The 20811-nt window shown below is 35.7% G+C and overlaps 2 protein-coding genes across 6 annotated transcripts; both read left to right on the top strand.

Annotated features, from left to right (window-relative positions):
- Positions 1–663: 663 nt before the first annotated feature.
- Positions 664–1005, top strand: LOC147523278 (uncharacterized). The gene has a single exon (XM_086570243.1). The coding sequence runs from the start codon at positions 664–666 to the stop codon at positions 1003–1005; it is 342 nt and encodes a 113-aa protein (XP_086426369.1).
- Positions 1006–15121: 14116 nt separating this feature from the next.
- LOC147523277 (putative alpha,alpha-trehalose-phosphate synthase [UDP-forming] 9) lies at positions 15122–20684 on the top strand. 5 transcript variants are annotated; one of them, XM_086598062.1, is made up of 4 exons: positions 15122–15300; positions 17269–19346; positions 19461–19734; positions 19824–20684. In XM_086598062.1, exons 2-4 carry the CDS (start codon positions 17665–17667, stop codon positions 20136–20138), a joined length of 2271 nt encoding a protein of 756 aa, XP_086454188.1. In that variant the 5' UTR covers positions 15122–15300; positions 17269–17664; the 3' UTR covers positions 20139–20684. The 5 variants fall into 5 exon arrangements, with proteins under 5 accessions (XP_086454188.1, XP_086454174.1, XP_086454185.1 ...); XM_086598048.1 differs by having other exon boundaries at positions 15146–15300; positions 17266–19346; XM_086598059.1 differs by lacking the exon at positions 15122–15300 and adding an exon at positions 15391–15743 and having other exon boundaries at positions 17266–19346.
- Positions 20685–20811: the final 127 nt, after the last annotated feature.

Here is a 20811-nt window from a genome sequence, read left to right as displayed (position 1 = left end):
GCAAGATAAAGAATTGTGGGCAAGATTGAAATGAATCATGCATGCATGAAATCTATTTATTGGGGTGTGTGCAAGATAAAGAATTGTGTAAGAAATGCATGGAATCTATCTAGAGTACGCATGCTGCATGTGTACTCTCCTGGCCCTCCACTAGCATATATAACATAACTCTCCGTAAGAAATTAAACCAATTTGTTCTATCACACAACTCTTAATATTTTCAATTTTTATTCCATAATTTATTTACTAGCAAAATGAATTCGATAGTGATAATGATTATGATTCGATTCCCGAGAGAAGATGGCGATTGAAAGACACTTCATGCATGAACAGGGAAGTGTTGACAAAGAATCGCACTCGCAATTCAAATGAATCTTGTTACAGTAGCTCATATCATTGAAAACTCCAATCAACCAACTCTCTGTATTGGGTCTGTCCCAGGACGCGCTTATAGGAACTGTAATAGAGCAACGGGAAATGCTTTCTTAAAGGCCGATTATTTCGGTGTCAATCACATATGATGAAGTTTTATTTCGGAAGCGCAACAGAATGAGCAGCCACCTATTCTCGAGGATTAGGAGTGGTCTTAAGGAACATAGTGATTTCTGGATGAAGAAATATGATGCAACCAATAAACCCGGTTTGTCGTCACGCGGAAAAATAATGTGTGTGTTGCAAATGCTAGCAAATGGAAGCCCAGTTGATTCAATGGATCAATATTTTCGTATTGCACAGTCAACAACACTCTCCTTTGTTAAAATGTTTTGCAAACATGTGGTGGAGAGATTTGGTGCACAATATCTGAGATCTCCAAATGAAGAAGACGTTACCAGATTGTTCCGTGTTGCTGAGTTAAAAGGTTTTCCTGGCATGCTTGGTAGTCTAGATTGTATGCATTGGACATGGCAAGCATGTCCAGTGGAATGGGCAGGACAGTATACTAGACAACATGGATCAACAACTCTTGTACTCGAGGCAGTTGCTTCTTTCGACATGTGGATATAGCATGCTTACTTCGGTTTACCAGGTACTAATAATGATGTTAATGTTTTGTGGCGCTCTAATCTTTTTCACAAACTAACATTAGGTTTAACCCCTCCGACAAACTATTCTCTCATGGGTAAGGACTATATTGTCGGTTATTACTTGGCTGACGGTATATATCCTCAGTTGTCTACACTAGTGTAGGTGAAAAGGAATCCTAAATCAAGAAGAGATAAATTTTTTACGTTGATGCAAGAATCTTAAAGAAAAGACGTTAAACGAGCATTTGGGGTCTTCAATCTCGTTTTGCAATTGTTAGAGGCAAAGCTCGCTTGTGGGACAAAGATGTGCTCCATGATGTTATGTCGGCGTGCATTATTTTGTATAGCATGATTGTTGAGGAAGAACGACATAACTATTTGAACGCTTATGTTTATAGAGACTCTGAGCCTATTATTAACCATGATTACTTTGAAAATCCTAATATAGCAAAAATTGTTCCCGACCGAAACCCCAATTCAACTGAATTTCGCAGAGTCTTGCAACGCGTGGCATATGTGCATAATAGGCACGAGCATGTGGAATTAGAGCAGCGTTTGATTAACCATTTATGGGAATGGTGTGATCAGAATTAAGATGTTTTTATGTCGTGCATTTCTTATATGTTTCTAGTGTAGGTTTACTCGTGCATTTATGGGAATGGTAGTATTTAGTAGCAACAATACGTCATCTCATTATTATCAAATTTTGGTCTAGAGATATTAGAAATACTCCACAATGATAATACACTGGGTGTCTGGGTTGAAACACGCACTAAATAGATGTGCTAACAAAATGGGCAAAAGAGATATCTAAAGAACTTTCAGTAACATAATTAAATTGATCAGTAAGTAGCAACAAGGTTTTTAGCACCCGTTTTTAGCAGTAAGTCTTAAAATTGCTTGGAATTCCAACTTCCAACAACTCACTGCTTCATCTTGATTACTTTAGTACATACTCCATAATTCTTCTCATTGGAACGCATTAAATTGCTGCTCCTGGCCTGGCGTGGCCATATGCTGAACCTTAATGCACACCTTTCAGAATTTGCAGAAGCTCTCTTTTTCAATGCATACACATACAATTTTGATCCTCAAGTATATGACGTAACCAACATACATTAAAACGGAAAGCACAAACTCTTCAGATACAGGTATACAACAAGTGAACCTACCTTTCTGTCTTCTGAACTTCCTTGAGGCAATCTATTTTCTGATTGACAAGGGAAATAATGAGGAGAGCATGAGGCAGTAAGAAATCCATCCAAACAATATCGAAGTTACCAAATTCATTAGGCCCTCAGTGGCTAGCTATTGAGTGCCCAATCTAGGAAACTTTAACCAGTAAAATGGGCATGTCAGAGCATTGCTAGTTCTGTTGAAAAATATCAGGTGTCATACAAAAGTAAGGAATGAAAGAAATTTAGCATATGAGCTCTGAATTTTTCATAAATGGAACTTCAAGTACTATGAATGACTTCCATGTAAGGATGCAATCCAACAACAACATTAAAATGTAAAAACAGGCTTAAGAAGGGAACTCATCCTCTTTGTGTTACTTTCATCTGAAAGACAATGACATAACCAGTTCAATACAACATATATGATAGTATAGGTTAACAAATACAACCGTACAAGGTCAGGAGCAACTATGGCAGGCACTATGAAAGTTTATATCCATGAAAAAGTTCCTGTTGCTTATAAAATAAAATATAAAATTTCCAGGAAACAAATTAGTAGTAAGTAATGCATATTGAAGATTGCAGTAACTAAATGTTCAATAACAAACTTTCACTAAGATAAATTATATGCAACTTTGAGAGATAAATTGGATGTAGCTTTGAGTTCGAGTAACGCATAACTGCTACTTCCTTCTCCCTGTGAGCTCGAGTAAATACTAATAGAAACCATAACTGCTACTTCCTTCTCCCTGTGAGCTAGAGTAACGCATGGATGGATCAGTTGATTCACCCGCAAAATGAGGGACATATACATCCTCCCTTGAGATAGATGTCATCGAGTCCGAACTTATGGGGTCTCTACTTCAACAGATTCAGAATATGAAATGTCATGACTATTCAATTCTTGACGAGCATATTCCAATATATCATCCTTATTAGGGTGCAACCCACTATTCATTTTGCAAATAAGACTAGCCATAGAAGCCGTGGCATGCATGTAGTCCTCTAACATCGTCTTCAACTGTGCCTAAATTGATACCATAATTAAATAAATTAAATGTTGATACAAAAAATAAAATAAAATAAACTATTTAATTTACTTACTGGTGTCAAGTTGGCATCAATTGGGAGATGTGGCACCAAATCTTTGTCAATTGGTGGAACAAGTAAATTAAAGATTTCACCATCATGACAAGTAATAGGGATAACCCAATTGGCTTCAGGAGTAACAACTGCCTCAACTTGTGACAATAGGGGATATGATGAGCGATTAAGGGTTGCCCCCATCGGCTGTGAGATACCTACATCCTTCTTAATACCAGATGCACCAACAAAGTCCACATTCACACCTCAATAAGTTGGGGGTAGAAGCATCCCTACTGAGACACGAGCCCAATAGTTAGTGTATTGCTGCTCACTAACCTGTCTAATCAAGGCATCAACAGAAATGCCGCCACTGTTGTACCATTGGAGCAATATATCAGTCTGGCATCCGTTAAGATTCATATACGAAGGGGGATCACAAGGAACTGAAGGAACGCCAGTGACTTGGCGACGACAACGCTCTCCTAAATACCAAACATTTACTAACGGCCCAAACAAGATGCATCACCGACTAGTCAACTCTAATGCTTTTCGAACATATGGATGATTTATGCGTATGCATGTGGAATCTACCCATGGTAGCCATACAATAGAACTATGAGTATGAGACTCTACCTGCTGTCGCGCTAGATTTATATTACAATAGGCTTCACCCATAACCTTATGACGGTAAGTTGGACCCCAATTATTTATAGCAGGAAATTGGTCGGGCTCTTCAAGTATCCGAACGTGCATGCCATTTTGAAATAGGAATAATACCAGTACTGAACAAAAACAAATATATTAGCATATAACTAACTAATCAAATCCATTTAAAAAAAATTAACTTTAATTACCTCAATGACTTGCCACATCCCCACCACAGCTTTACTACCATTGCCAATACCAAAACGGCATACCAAGTCCAAAGACCCGATTAGATGTGTATATGTAGCTCCTCCCCAGTCATAACTATCGATCTCATCTATCTGAATAAGACTAGCTAGATATCCCAAATGAACCTTGCTGTGGGAATTTGCTAACAATACATTTCCAATAACATACAACATGAAAGCACGAAACCCTATTTCTCTTTCATTAACATCATCTTGCACTGCATAAGCTGTATACATCTCTAAATGACTCAGTTTGATGTTGCCAATATAAATCTCATCCTCCGTTAAAAAAGGTAAATATTTGATAGCCTCATCAAATAACTCATATTTTGAATCAAAAGCTACAATCTTTCCTTCTCCAACACGCAACCCCATAAGCATTGAGAAATCAAGTGGCGTAAAGCCTATCTCGCCACATGGAAAATGAAATGTGTGGGTAGAGTCCCACCATCTCTCTACAATTGCTTCAACTAACTGTCTATCGGACTTTTCAATGTCAATTTGAGCAAAGACGTCAAAACCAACATTCTGAAGCATCAATTGAAATTCTCCAAAGTTCACTTGGCTCAACCATTCCATAACAGGGGCCAAAGTCCCTTTCTTACCGACTTTTTCCTTCGTTCCACCACTTTCACGAAGAGTAAAGGATATGTGTGTACTTTCCTCTACAACAACACGGTGATAAGAACTAGGATCAAACTCAGAATAAGAAGTCCCTACACGTGCATCTTCTGGATTTGGGGCATTTATTTGGTGTCCCTGACTTTTTCAACTTTGTACCCTTACTTATGAATTTGTGTAAAATGCTAGACATTGTAACTGGTGAGAAATAAATTAACACCAAAATCAAACATAATTTATAATATGAAACTAAATAAATTGGTCTTGCATTACGACAAATAAAATTAAGTGCGAGTTATGATATGGCACAAAACTAGATGATATGACATTACGACAAATAAAATTAAGTGTCACATTTTCTTTCTACTGATGGTATGACACAAAACTAGACCACTATAGTATTCTACGTATATCAACACACAATCGTAGTCTCCTTAACCTAGAAAAACTCCAGTTATCCTTCAAAAGGATACTAACACATCATTTACCAAATCAAGTGGACGTATTGCTGAGACTTAGACAATGTGTTTATAACCTTGGCTTCGAATGAAGGAGCAACTCGCTCTTGGATTTATTTGGGTAATATGTATTGAGAATCCAAGTCAAAATGCTTGAAGAACTGGCTTGCAGGGAAGCTATTAGTGACTAAATTGTCCCACAAAAACTTGTAGCACATCAATTGAAACCTGCCATGGTTTTATAACACATCATTATAAATTAACGAAAATCTAACCAAATTATAAAAGCAGAATTGTCTACGATAAGAAAGTGAAATTATAAAAGCAGAATTGAGAGAACAACATCAAAGTGAAATATTGATAAATAACAATTGAAAATCAACAAATTTTAAAAGGTCGGCCTTATATCTCTCCTAAATAGCTAATCATAACACGCACTCTCTTGTATAGACTAGCAATGAGGAGGACTTTGTCAATCTCATCACCTTCATTTTTGTCCACTAGAATAACCATTGCCAAAATTCTTTCTATGATGCAGCAACTGGTTCAAGATAGATTCAAATAAGAGACGCGGATTGTAGCAAGTTCAAAAACTTGAATATATAAAAGGCCTAACACCTTCTTTGCCCGGCCATATCTTTAGAATATGGCTAGATTGGCTAACACCCTACACGCAACTATATGGCCTAAAGAATTCACTCCCCCTAGTGTATTCTAACCATAAAATGTGTTATATCTGAAATTGAACAGTATATGGCCTAAAGGACAGTATGAATGGTATTTGCAGAGAAGAAGATACTCTAACCAAAGGTTGCGACGTAACAATGATAAAAAAAGAGGGAGTTAATTCAATACCAATACAAGAGAAATGAAACCTGAAAAAGCGTAATTTAGTCGAACCTCCCTCCCCTAGGTTTCACTAGAAAAGTAGAGTAGTAACTAAGTTGCATATAATCTACAGAACTATTTTGTTTCTCCCTTCCATTTTGCTTACACGACATTCAGGCTCACACTGTAAAGATTTCAGTGTAGATACAAATGTTCCAACTTCCAAGGTGTTGTTATCTTGAAATTCTACTTAAAAGAGACACAAAAAACCTGATAATTTGAAGTCCGCTAAATTTGCACCCTTTCTTCAGTGGGTGGAAACCCTCAAACACCTACACTTGCAAATATGCAAAATACTAGTTCAAAACTGTTGAGTTCTAGGTTCATAATTTCATATCACATGGAAATGTTCACAGATGAACAACTGAACGTCGCAATTAGGAATAAAAGCAAAACCAGATCACCATTTCTCAAGACTCCGAGTCTCTGAGAGAAAAAAAACGTGTGCCATTTTTATTGGGGGTGTTATAATGCAACCGTAATGTTAGTATTGATGGTTTCATTAGTTTCAACAATTTGGTAAAGGGTCAAAATCAATTATATTCATTACAACAAGATAACAAAAAGAAAAGGCTCACATCATAAATCATAATCACAGACCTAATTCATCGAAATTTTTAATAGGTCACCCCACACAAATATGCAATTGACATTTGAAGATTTGATCGTCGCCATTGAACCATATGGTCTTTCATCCAATACAAAGGTAAAAATACCTTAGACAATATAAGAGTTGAACATTTCGGCTATCACATAAAGATGACTGATTGTACATACTATAACACTTAGATATATGCATAATTCAGAGAAATAAAAGAGAATAATATGTTTGGGGAGTTCTCTTTAGCTTGATCATGCATGACTGATTTGATTGTTTGGAGTTGACATCTATAACAACCCCAATTTTTAAACAACATAGATTACATTATTTGAATTAAAAATAATTATTATATTATGAAGTCTAGCTTGTTCTAGAATTTGTCTGGTTGTTGTTGATTTTTCAAAATTGTTTTTACTTGAATTATTTGTTAGAACTTGTATAGGTATTTTAGAATTACTGCTGGGCTTGAAAACATTGTTAAAATGTACCCATTGATATAGGCATGGACCTTGGGTGTTCTTAGACCCATTTGAGGCCCATAGGTTAACTTAAACAGATTTAAAACATTGAATAAACAAGATCTTCGAATTTCCTCTGTAAAAAATGTCATTATTCAAAAACAAAACCCTAGCCTCCATTAAAAATAATGTTTTTGATTGAAAGAAATAAAAAGAAGGGGAAGAAAAAGAAAAGGGATTGGAGAAAAGGAAACATATATGGATATTCTTTTGCAAATTCAATTTCGGGTGAGTAATCTACCTTATTTTCATATAATTGATTTATTACTATGGTTTAGATTAGTTGCGTATTTAATTCTCTATAATGATATAGAACTTTGAGATCGAAATTATTTGTTTAATCAGAGACTGTCGGTATATTGAGTTACTGGCACCAAAAGTTTAGCTTTGATATATAGGTGTTGTTGTGTTCAAGAGTACTTGTATACGGTAGTGAGTAAACCATGTGTTTATTGATTGATTGGTAGTATTATATAGGCCTGCAACTATTTTGAATGATGTGAAGTCATTGAATTCGTGTTATAGGGTTTTGATTTTTAGAATTTCAGAACTGTTCTTAGTAATTTAATCATAGAAAATTCGTTTTTGATCTTTTTTATATGAATCCAACGCCTGTCTACTGTAGACACACATATCTACAACTTTCGTGTTTTGTAAAATTTTATATCTAGTCGTTTTTGCATACTGAAATTTAAGTTGAAGTCTGACGCAAAAACTGGGACTGAAACTGAGCAGTCTGTAGTAATAAAATCATATAAAATAAAATATTTACTCTTTTGTGTTGATTCCAAAACCATTAGAATCTAGACTTATCGAGAAGCAACCTCATACTTTGACCCGAGTTCATACTCATGTTTAAGATTATGAAAACTGACTTCAATATATGATAACTATTTGTGCACATATTCTGGATATGTTGCATTGTATAAAGTGTATAGGACACTATACTTTGTAGATTTGTGGGAAACCAAAACCTAATAAAATCTTAGAGAGTCATTTATCGGATGCAGTGAGCCTTACTTAATTTGGATGAGTTACGAAAAAGATATGACCTCGACAATTCTAGTGCGTCAGAAATTCTATTCGTCATAAAACAATTTTCTGCATAGGGTTTGATCACAAATTGCATAAAGCTAGGGGGAGAGTTAGAGTTTTTGTAAAACATGAAAATGTGAGTTTTATAAGTCTTCTTTCTAACTCAATTGGCCTCGTCATATTCCGAGGTCTGTGGTGGCAAATCTAATGCCTGGAAGTTTGGTTGATAGAAAATAGTGCGTCAGAAATCAGTTTCTGCGCACTGTGTTCAAGTCCAGTTTTAAAATAGTTATATTTAGAGTTAGTATTTTTATAAAACATAAAAGAGTAAGATCTAGAAGTCTTCTTTCTATTCCAATTGGCCTCATCGCATTCCGAGGCCCGTGGAATTAATTATGATGTTTGGAAGTTTGACTGGCAAAAAACAGTGCGTCATAAATTAGTTTCTGCGCACTGTGTTCAAGCTTAGTTATCGAACATTTAGAATGAGATTGGGTATTTTTGTAAAACATAAGAAAGTAAGTTTTGTGTGTCAGCTTTTCAACACAAAAAGCCTCAATGCGTTTGGATACCTGTGGAAAGAGTTGTGTCATTCGGAAGATAGTCCGTCAGAAATCTAGTTTGCTGAATATTAGGATTTTTACTATTTTCGACCTAAATTTTCTTCTAGATGGGCTGAGGTTGGGACTTCGAGTTATACATGAAAAGGTATATCTACATACCTTAGTTTCTAAATATTTAAGTTACATGTCATTTGGATGAATGTAGGAAAAACTATAGTATTGACTATATGGCTGATAAGAACTACGAAGGCTTGATTCCAATCTTGAAAGATTTGGATACATAGGCAGCTTTGAGCAAAAGTGCAGCCACTACACTACACTATATTATATATTATATATTAGTTATTAGTTATTGTGATAATTAACTATATGTGTACAATGTTAGTACTTAATTGTGTACGTGATTGTGGTAGTTTAAAATGTATTCACGAGACATTTAACTAATGTGTTATTCTTGATTGAACCTTTTGATATCTATGATTTATATAATTGATAATGAGGTGAGTTGATTAGTTATTGTGTTTGGAATCTTTAGTAATGAATTATTGTTTGAGACGATGTTTGTTTTATAATAAAAATATTATAATAAATGAGAACTCTTGAGTGTTAAAATTCGGGATAAAAGTGTCCGGTGAAAATTAAATGTGTCGCCCACATCTTTAGATCTCTCCACGCCTCTTTGATGAAAAGAAATATTTATAACTAATGATGTCATGTGAAAAACCGTCTTAAAAAAGAACTAAGGCATTCGCCTTGTAGGTTGGCTGTATTCCTTGAATGTACGGGAATGTAGGTGGGTATTCCTTGAATGTGGCGGGAATGACCCCAGGTATTCATTGAATGCGCCATGAATGACCTGTTAGTGTTATGGTGGGTATTCCTTGAATATGGCGGGAATGACCCAAGGTATTCATTGAATGTGCCATGAATGACCTGTTAGTGTTATGATAGGTATTCCTTGAATGTGGCGGGAATGACCTAAGGTATTCATTGAATGTGCCATGAATGACCTGTTAGTAATATGATGGGTATTCCTTGAATGTGGCGGGAATGACCTGTTAGTATTATGATGGGTATTCCTTGAATGTGGCGGGAATGACCCAAGGTATTCATTGAATGTGCCATGAATGACCTGATATTTTGTTATGCCCAAAGGAGGCTTTGTGATTATGTGTATGGAAGCCCAGAGATGGCTGTGACTCACAAGTTACGAGTTTACAAGCATAGCTAGTAAATTCGTGGACGGCAAAAGTTCGATACGTCAATTATTCGCCTAAGATTCGAAATTTTCAACAATAATACTTTTAAATATTCGGTCCAATAAAACGCTAACGGTAAAAATACGATATACGTGTTTTATACGGATATAATACGAATATATTTCTTTAAAATTCGGCTATATATTTTACATTTAAAATTTTGATATATAAGTATATAACGTTTTTATTTTTATTTTTACAATTTTATTCATGAAAAAATAATACAAATATCATTTTATTCGCCAAACCTTATAATTCGTGAATAATTCGGCAATTATAAGCCCGACCCAACCAATTCGCGAATTAAACCGTATCATTCAAAAATTCGCCGAATTATTCGTTTTATTCGTCAAACCTTATAATTCGCGAATAATTCGTGAATAATTCGGCGAATTACTAGCTATGTTTACAAGATGAAAGTATGTTTCCTGGAGGCGGTATCCCGCTTGGGACATATGTCTTATAGTGGTACTCAGTGTGAGTGAGGCACACAAATATGTGTGATTTGGCAAATGTGTGTAGTGCAACTCGTGGAGTGGGAACTAAAGGTTAGGCTGTGTCTTTTAATAAATGAGTCAACGAGATAATTAATAAGCAAAGTAAAATATCGATTTCTATATGTGACTGAGTTATTGCATATGAATATTTATGTATTACGATGTACATGATATCTTATGAGAAATGTATACATGGTTTGTGTGATTTAATACTCACGAGGGATGAATGTACTCCCTAGTTGTGATATATTTCCTCGTTCTCATAAGTAGACGAGTGTTTTTTAAGAAAAATATTGGCTTTAAGTATGAGCGAGTTGTTGGACTTGAATGTTAATATTGATGATATATTATGTCAGATTGTATATTTTCATAGGTATTATGAGAGAAGTAGATATATGAATTAAATGTTTAGGTTTGGGAAACCTAACTTTGTTTTGCAGGAGGGTAGGACTTAATGATATTTTGTGCAGGGACGATGTCCTACCCTTACACAGAAGGGGATATCGGTAAGATTTAATTCAATTACTAAGTTATTAAAATGAGTTAATAGAATGGATGTCTTGCTTGGGAAGAAACTATACCAGTTGAAATGACGGAACTACCTGTCTTCCAAACTGAGAATGGTTAAGTTATGGGTACATATAAAGTGTTTGTTTAGATAATTAAAGTATGGAATTGTTTTTATGTTGTTGGACTACTCATACCATAAATTCAATTTGATGACCCATGTTTGCTTTATTTTGCAACGTGGGTGTGTTCTTGGAAACATAGATGGTAAAATGCAGTGGATGAAGACGCTTGATTTGGATTCGCTCTTGGAGTCTTACTGGTATAAGTTATGTGAAGTATAAAGTCTTGATTTGAAACAGATGTAATAGAGTTGTTTCGAAATTCTTGAATTTGTACATTAAGAGTTGTTTTTTTGGTTTTAATTTGATCTCATATTTTAATATCGTGGTTAATAATAGGTTATTAGGGTTTGGTTTCATCCTGGATTTTCAGAATATGGAATAGGGTGTGGATAATTCCCTATTTTAAATTTTCTGGAAATTTGGGGTGTGACAACATCCACTTTTAGTAAGGTCATAAACAATGCAATGAACTGATACTTCCGACTTACGGGGTGTGATTATTTGTGTGTAGCTGCACTCACTCACTCACTCACTCATTTTAAGTTGGCCCAAGTTTCACGCATTTATATGTACAATGTTGCAAGAGAATGTATATGCACTCCCTTAAATAGCATGATATTTTTGCACTATTCTTGTGATTTGAAAATTAGTTTAAATTTTAAATAAGCAAAATTTACATTTTATTTTGCTAGTGTCTATTTTCTTCTACATGTTTTACTTTCAGAGTGGTAATATGCTTTGAAGGAAATTGAACATGCTTTGAAGGAAACATGCTAGTGTCTATTCTAACCATAAAAACATGCTTTGAAGGAAATTGAACAAACAATTGGTGTGCAATCACAAAAACAACTATAAATCAAAACAAAGGGATTTCTTGATTCACATTTACAACAGTGTAAAGTACAAGAGTATTATAAACAAGCTTGTAGAATTACCTGCTACAATTTTTTTGCCTCCCTCTTTCTTTCCAGCCATTTTTGTTGGAAGTGGCGATGAAAAATCCAAAATTCGGCGCCAATTTCTGGACTTCTATTTTTCTCGCGCGGTGGTGTTGAACAGTGAGAGTGAGTGTGAGTTTTTTTTTTTTTTTTTTTTGTGTTTTTTTTTTGAAAGGCTAAAATGGGGAGATAATTACCTACACACCTATGGGAGCGGCGTATAAAAAACCTTTTTTTTTTCTTGCCCGCCACTGCTGATGGCGGATAACAAAAGTCGATATTATTGTTGGAAACAAATAACGATATTAAATATTTTGGGCTGCACGCCAGTATCATTGGCGGCTGAAAAAATAAACCATTGGGTTTGATTTCGCAATCCCACTAACAGTATCCACTGTGCTATTGTGGTTTGGTGTTTTGCTGCACCAAACCATTGGAATTAGCCTTAGCTTTACTTTTGCATTAATTAAGATGTTAAATGTTAAATGCATGTTATCTTTAGCAAAAAAAAAAAAAAAAAAAAAAAAAAAAAAAAAAACAAATATTACATCTTACGCATAACAAAATGAAATTATATAAGGATGATTTTGGACACTGCACACCCAATCACCCATAAAACGCACTCCCATACTCCATAACTAACTAAAGTTTTTGTTATACCTCAACAACCGCCTTTGGCCATACGTCATTCTTGAAGACATGAGAGACGACACATAGAGCATTCACAATGATTCTCCACAACTCAAAAAAATTTGAACTTTAGCTAGGATTTTGTTTTTGCCCATACATTGCTCTTTGACATCGGAGACGATGCGTAGAGCACTCTCAAAGTCTCAAGGATTCTCCACAACTAAAAAAAATTGAAAATTTTGAAGTTTGAATTTAAAGTAGAATTTTGATATAAATAATTTTTGAATCCAAAATATAGGATTTTGACAATTAATTTTTTTGAATTTGGAATAAAATTTGATAAAAGAAATTTTTGAATTTAAAATAAGATTTGATTTTGATAAAATGAATTTTTGAATTCAAAATTAGGATTTTGATAATTAAAAATTTTGAATTCGAAATAGGATTTGATAAATGAAATTTTTTGATAAAAGAAAATTTTGAGCTCTTCATCCAATTTCAACTAATCCATCTATATTGCCATTAAAAAGTTGCCCCCAAGTGATAACTTCAAATATTGGTTTTTTAAAATATCCTTCCTCACCTTAAATCATCAATGAAATATTAGTCCCGAAGTGATTAACCTTATATCGACAATACCATTTTTGTCCCCAAATAATCTGTTATATTGGTCACAAGTGGTATATATGTTTTGCCCCAAGTGATTTTTCCCGGTTCCAATCAATTTGGTATGGACTTTTTATGTCTAGACTATTTGAGCTGTAGGGCTTTTTAAGTCGGCGGATTTGGGCTGGGCTTTTTACAGTATAGCTTACTGTACATGGGAAAATAATGGAGTAGAGGATGTTGCACCATCTATCACCTTCGAGCTTGCAATTGCGAATTTCTTGGAGTTACTTTTATGCAGTTATGATTTATGAATATGTGACCGAGTAGCCAAGTAGGGCTCTATGAAAAGTCTCAAATTTATTATTCTATGTCGTTAAAAAGAAAATAAAAAAGAGAAATGCAAGTTAATTACAAATTACTATTGTCCAATCAAGTGAGAAAATCGTTAAAATGTCAATTCTGCGCCGTGCGTAATTGCGTACGTACTCTATCAAACGTGCAAATCAATTTAGACACGAAATTGAAGTTGAATGAGGATAACATCGTCCAAGAAAAAGATTATTAAGATTGAAGACATTCAGTTAGAGTAGGTCCCACTTAAATGTTTTGGATAAGGACGAAAACCAAACAGTTTTTCTTCACCTGTTTTATTACAGAACAACAACAATCCCTATTTTATTTATGCGTAAACCGCGGCGACTGGATAAAGCCAAATGGGTCCCACTTGTTCGCTTTTACATTGTGAACGTGCTTTCTGCTACTGAAACACGTGGCTCATTTAGATCCGTAGATTGCTGATATGGATGGTTGATACAATACTTTCTCTAACAGTTGACGTTATCCCTTGTTTAACTTTAAGTACTTATTCGGTTTTAAGGCTACAATTAATTGGGTGTTACTTGTTGATTGTGCATTACTGCAATAAAGTTTGTGGTTTCTACGTATTTTCTGATGCATGTGAATTTTACAAACGTTCAAATTTACAAACTTCTCATTTTAATCTTTGACTTATGAAAGTTTTTAGTAGCCCTCCATTTAAAAAGCAACTCCATAAATTATTCACTAATGTTGATGTGGTGCATGCATTCTTAAAAAAAAACACTCAAAAAGATAAATGCTTATCCAATCAGTCCAACTAAGAAAAGGCGTGGTGAGGTCAATAGTGCGGCGTGCTGCCTCATTGGGCTCGTTCACACTTTAATAATTTCTCTTGCATTCTCTGAAATTAAAACTCAGGAACCAATTTTGAATTTACTTAAACAACCTGTAACCATTGGTAGTCTGGACTCTGGAGTGTAGACGCATCAACAATATGTATCTCAACAATCAGTACAATAATTAATAAGTTGAAGGCTAGTGCTGAACTTGAACTAATTATGGGCACCTACCCAAGGCCATCACAATACCTAACTATCTTAGTTTTTTTGTTTTGGTAAAGACCTAACTATCTTAGTTGGTAGTCAATTTTTTAAACACCACGCACTAAGGATCAAAGTATATATATTCCTAAGAGGATAAGAGGGATGATGTTAATTATTTTAATAGAGCTTAAAGTATTTAATGAAGGTACGAATGATGAATCTCTGGGTTGATAATATATGATTAGCTAATTTAAGAAGTATCGTTTAAGGCTAAACACGGATGCATGCATCCATATTTATGGGTTGGAATCAGCTGTTAAGGACAACTTTTAGTGGGTCTGAAATTCTAGTTGCCTGCATTTGACCTAATAAATTTGTTGACTTAATGAAAAAAATGGAATTTCAAACTTACTTCCTCAAGTTCGGACTTAGGATAATGTTGTTTGTGTAAGACAACCAAGATACAATGAATATTTCTACTTCAATGATGATCGGCAACTTAACGCAGGTAAACTACTCTGATATACTCATTTCACCCTCTAAGCAAGTTCCAAACTATTTACTTTGTATATCATTTATAAAATTGAAATAACAATATATAGCTCCAAGTCACTAGTAGCTAGGTATGTGTTACATCGTGATTACTTTGCCAATTTCGAATCAATTACATTAGGAAACGTCAAATGAGCTTGAAGCATTCAACGTGAAAGAATGACTCTTTTAGCTATATATGTTGAGGACTTGAGGCCACCCATCAAACAACACACAGAAGGCTAATTCAGTAAATTCACAAACACTAAACCGTAGTTAAAGAAGATAAACTCAATTTGCAACACCTTCTGTTTTTCCATCTTTTGAGACTCTTCCTCAATTTTTCTTTCGCGCCGTTAAAACATTGAAAAAACTTCACATTCTCATCGAATTCCGTTACAACTCGTCGAAATATCATCGGTAAACCTTTTTGTGATCCCAGTTTTCAGTTTTTTTAATCTTGTGTTTGAAGGGAAATTGGTTGATTATTTAAGTATTAGAGATCTAAAAGTTAAAGTTTGATTCTTTTTTGAAATCATACAAGCTAAATATGGAAAGAAATCAAGTGGGAATATATAAAGAGAATCCTGGTTTGATATATTTTTGTATAATTAATTGTGATAGTAACCGTAAATTTTTTTACTTTTATTGATTTTGTGAGTAACTTGCATGCTCATATTAGAAAGTTATGAACTAGTGTTGGCTGGAGAGTTTTGAGTATATGCAAAATTTTCTATTGGGTATGTGTGATCTTGTATAGTGTATAAACTTATTTCAATTTATTGTTATTTTTATTATTTTTGTTGTTGTTAGTAAAGAATTGGAATGTTAGGTGAATTTTCTTGTGCTAGATGGGTTTTGAAGTTACAAAAAGAAAATTTGTTACTTTTCTTTTTTTGTTTTTTTTTATATGTTAGGGTTTTATCCTCTTTATTAGTAACTTTGGCAAGTATTTTCTATTGCAAGTATATGAACATTGGTTAAACAGATTTGCGCCTAGAAATCTTTGTGCGCAAGACTCAGCTAGGATGTTAAAATAGAACTTTTGATCTTGTCCTAATGATTACTGTATTTCGAGGTCCATTTATAGTTTTAACTGGAGAATGAGATAGCTGGTCTTGACATTGAGGAGTGAGGACAAGGGGATTCCAGTTGTCCTCAATGTGGAAAGGGGAAAAGGGGATTTCAGTTGGTAGAAGTGGATTAATCTAGTAAAAAAGGGGCCTGAGTCATTAAAGTCCCACATCTCTTTGAGGTCAGCTGCAGTTACAAGTTCATTACACACATGCTGTTTCATTATTAGGGAGGTCTGGGGTTGAGTCTCTGTGTAAGGCTAGTTTTATCCATTTCAAATTTTGTTGCTTCAGGATGTTGTAGATATAAGTGAGAAATTTTTGACGAATCTTGGTCTTACAAAAGATTGATGTTTGGAGCATATTGATTCTTGCCATAGTGCAATTGGACTGAATATCAGCCATAGTACAAAAGTAGTCTAAGTTTGCTTAATTGATTAGAGATAGTGTGACTCGATAAATGTGTAATTATTCATGACAGTTCCTGATGTTCTTCGTCTTATGCGACTGCTGAAAAATGTTTTATTAGCTGGGTGTGGTTGATACTCTCTCTAGTTATTGATGACAGTTCCTGATGTTCTTGGTCCTATAGTATCACATGGATTGCTTACCAAAAAAATTCTCAAGACATTGTTTTTTCTTAGCGTGGAGAAGTTGTGGAATTAGGCATGCAAATTGCATATTTTGCGTGTATTTCTTCATTTTTCATCTCAATTTTTCTACCCTGTTCCCTTATAATATGCATTGAGTTTAACGCATGTGCATCTTTGTACTAAATGGGTGACAAACATAACAGTTTGGAAAGTTGTCTAGTGGCTTCTCACTCATACATCATCTGACATGTTTTTTTCTTTTCCTTTGGCTTGCAGCAGTAGTGTCATTACCTGTTTGAAGTCATTTCTGTTGGAAATCTTAGTACTGTCTATAGACTGATTTGGAAGTTGTATGACTGAGTATTTGGACAAGAAAACTTTTGGTACGAAGCATGGTGTCATGTGCAGATTTTTTGGATTTGGTTTCTGGGGATCTACTTGATATTCCAAGAACGCCTAGAAGAACCCTTCCACGAGTGATGACTGTTCCTGGGGTTATAACTGACATAGATGGTGATGGAAGTAACAGTGAAGATTCAGATATTTGTTCAATTGATTGTCGTGAGCGTAAAATTATAGTTGCAAATCGGCTACCATTGCATGCACAAAGAGATGCTGTAACCGGAAAGTGGTGTTTTACTTTAGACGAGGACTCAATATTGTTGCAAATGAAGGATGGGTTTTCATCAGAAACTGAGGATGGCGGATATAGATGCTGGTGAACAAGAAGAGGTTTCTCAACAACTGCTCGAGAAGTTTAGTTGTGTCCCAACATTTCTACCTGCTGACCTTCAGAAGAAATTTTACCATGGATTTTGCAAGCAGCAGTTGTGGCCTCTTTTTCACTACATGTTACCCATTTCCCCTGACCGTGGTGATCTGTTTGATCGCTCTCTTTGGCAAGCCTATGTTTCTGCAAATAAAATATTTGCAGATAAAGTGATGGAGGTGATAAATCCCGAGGAGGATTATGTCTGGGTCCACGACTATCACCTTATGGTACTCCCAACCTTCTTAAGGAAGCGATTCCACCGAGTCAAACTTGGCTTCTTCCTTCACAGCCCATTCCCCTCGTCGGAAATTTATCGAACTCTTCCAGTCAGAGAAGAGATTTTGAAGGCTCTACTGAATTCCGATGTAATTGGGTTTCATACATTTGACTATGCTCGACACTTCCTCTCATGCTGCAGTAGGATGCTGGGCGTTGAGTATGCATCGAAGAGGGGGTATATTGGTCTGGATTACTTTGGTCGCACAATATACTTGAAAATTTTACCTGTCGGTGTTCATATGGGTAGACTTGAATCTGTGTTAAATCTTTCATCTACGACTGTTAAAGTTAAGGAGATTCAAGAACAATTTGCAGGTAAAAGGTTGATTGTGGGTGTAGATGACATGGACATATTCAAAGGGATCAGTCTAAAGCTACTAGCTGTGGAGCAACTATTGAGGCAGCATCCTGAACTTCAAGGCAAATTAGTATTGGTTCAAATCGTGAACCCAGCTAGGAGCACTGGTAAAGATGTCCAGGAAGCAATAAGAGAGACTCAATTGACTGCCAAAAGGATTAATAAGATTTATGGTTCTCCCGGCTACAGCCCAGTCATCCTGATTGACCGTTCTATTCCTCTTCATGAAAAGACTGCATATTATGCTGTCGCAGAGTGTTGCATAGTGAATGCTGTGAGGGATGGTATGAATCTGGTGCCATACAAGTATGTTGTTTGCAGGCAGGGAACACCTAAGTTGGACGAGGCTATGAATATTAAGGTGGATTCTCCTCGCACAAGCACACTTGTTGTATCAGAGTTTGTAGGTTGTTCACCGTCACTGAGTGGAGCAATCAGGGTCAACCCATGGGATATTGATGCTGTGGCAGATGCCTTAAATTTGGCCGTTATCATGCCTGATGCAGAGAAACAATTGCGACACGAGAAGCATTACAGATATGTTAGTTCTCATGATGTTGCTTATTGGGCTCGCAGTTTTTCACAGGACTTGGAGAAAGCATGCAAAGATCATTATACAAAACGAAGTTGGGGAATAGGTTTCGGTCTGAGTTTCAGGGTTATATCTCTTTCCCCGAATTTCAGGAAGTTGTCTGTTGACCACATTGTATCAGCATACAAAAGAACTAGTAGAAGGGCAATATTCTTGGATTATGATGGTACGATTGTGCCCCAAACATCTATCAGTAAAACTCCTGGTCCTGATATTATTTCCATCCTGAACAACCTTTGCAACGACCCAAAGAACACAGTTTTCATTGTTAGTGGAAGAGGAAGAAGTTCGTTGAGTGAATGGTTTGCCCCATGCGATAGGCTGGGACTAGCAGCTGAGCACGGATACTTCATACGGTATGTGCATATGTACATTAATTGGACCTATATGTTTTTTAACCTGTCATGGTGTGTCCAATGCCTTTTTATTGTTACATGGGATTTACATATCCCATCTTTTTGTTTCCATAGGTGGAGCAAGGCATCTGCTTGGGAATCCAGTCCCTTAGTTGCTGACACTGATTGGAAAAGAATTGCAGAGCCTGTGATGAGCTTGTATACAGAGACAACCGATGGATCTTGCATAGAATCCAAGGAGAGTGCGTTGGTCTGGCACCATCAGGATGCAGATCCGGATTTTGGGTCCTGTCAGGCCATGGAGCTATTGGATCATTTGGAAAGTGTACTTGCAAATGAACCTGTTGCTGTTAAGAAGGGGCAGCATATTGTCGAAGTTAAGCCACAGGTGTGACTGGTCTTCTTACATAAACGTGTTATTCTTTCTCCTCATTTAGTTGCTAAGTGTTTTTTGTAAAATTGTTTTTTGGCTTGCAGGGAATCAGTAAAGGTTTAGTTGCAGAGAAGGTTCTCTTTACATTGATTAGCAGTGGGAAGCCACCTGATTTTATTATGTGTCTTGGAGATGACAGATCTGACGAGGACATGTTTGAAGCTATATCAAGTGCAGCTTTTAATCCATCACTTCCAGAAATCTTTGCATGTACAGTCGGGCAGAAGCCAAGCAAGGCCAAATATTATTTAAATGATACCGGTGAGGTTGTGAGGATGCTTCAAGGACTTGCATCAGCTTCCTGTCAGAAGCCAAGATATAATTCTCATACTCAAGTCTCTTTTGAGAGTGTTGTATGAAATGCACCTGAACCACAACCTTTTTGTTCTTGAGTTGTGTACAAGTGGGATGATGTCGATATATTATGGATTAGACCACATGCCCGATAGTATACCTTGGATTGTGTACTTGCATGTCCTTGGATTTATTCTGTAGGGTGCTGTGCGAAAAAGTAGGAGTAAGCTTGCTGTTGATAGTAACTTAATTGGATACTTCATGAGGTGTTGTTGATACAATTTTGCGTTTTGGGAGATAGACAATGTCACATTAGACTTCTCAAGTAGTAGGCTTCTATTGTGTTGTGATTTTGTTGCACATGGGGAATTAGAGGGTGCAAGAGCAGTGGCAACACGAGGATTTAACATTTTTCTGCAACCAGTGAACGTTGATAAATCTCAAGAGTGAGCAGTTCATCCTATTCAGATTATGTCTGGATGATCAAAAGTGTATGTTCTTCATAGGTATTCTTACTTCAAGATTCTCATTGATTTGTATAGTCATACTGACTCTAATGCATAATCATTTTAACTTAAAGGAGCAAATGAGCACAAAAATTTCCCTGTTGATTCAGTTGTTTTTGTAGGCTTTAAAAGATCAAGTGATACACTGATATCTCATGCATTTTTCTCCCTTCTCCGAAGTTATTTGTTCAAGCTGCAGCAGACGTAAACACGATTGCTCCAAGTGTTATGA

Source organism: Coptis chinensis, chromosome 1 (genome assembly GCF_015680905.1).
Source record: "Coptis chinensis isolate HL-2020 chromosome 1, ASM1568090v1, whole genome shotgun sequence".
Taxonomy (NCBI): Eukaryota; Viridiplantae; Streptophyta; class Magnoliopsida; order Ranunculales; family Ranunculaceae; genus Coptis; species Coptis chinensis.
The sequence above is the reverse complement of the archived record's forward strand: the minus strand, read 5'-3'. Positions and strand labels throughout refer to the sequence as shown.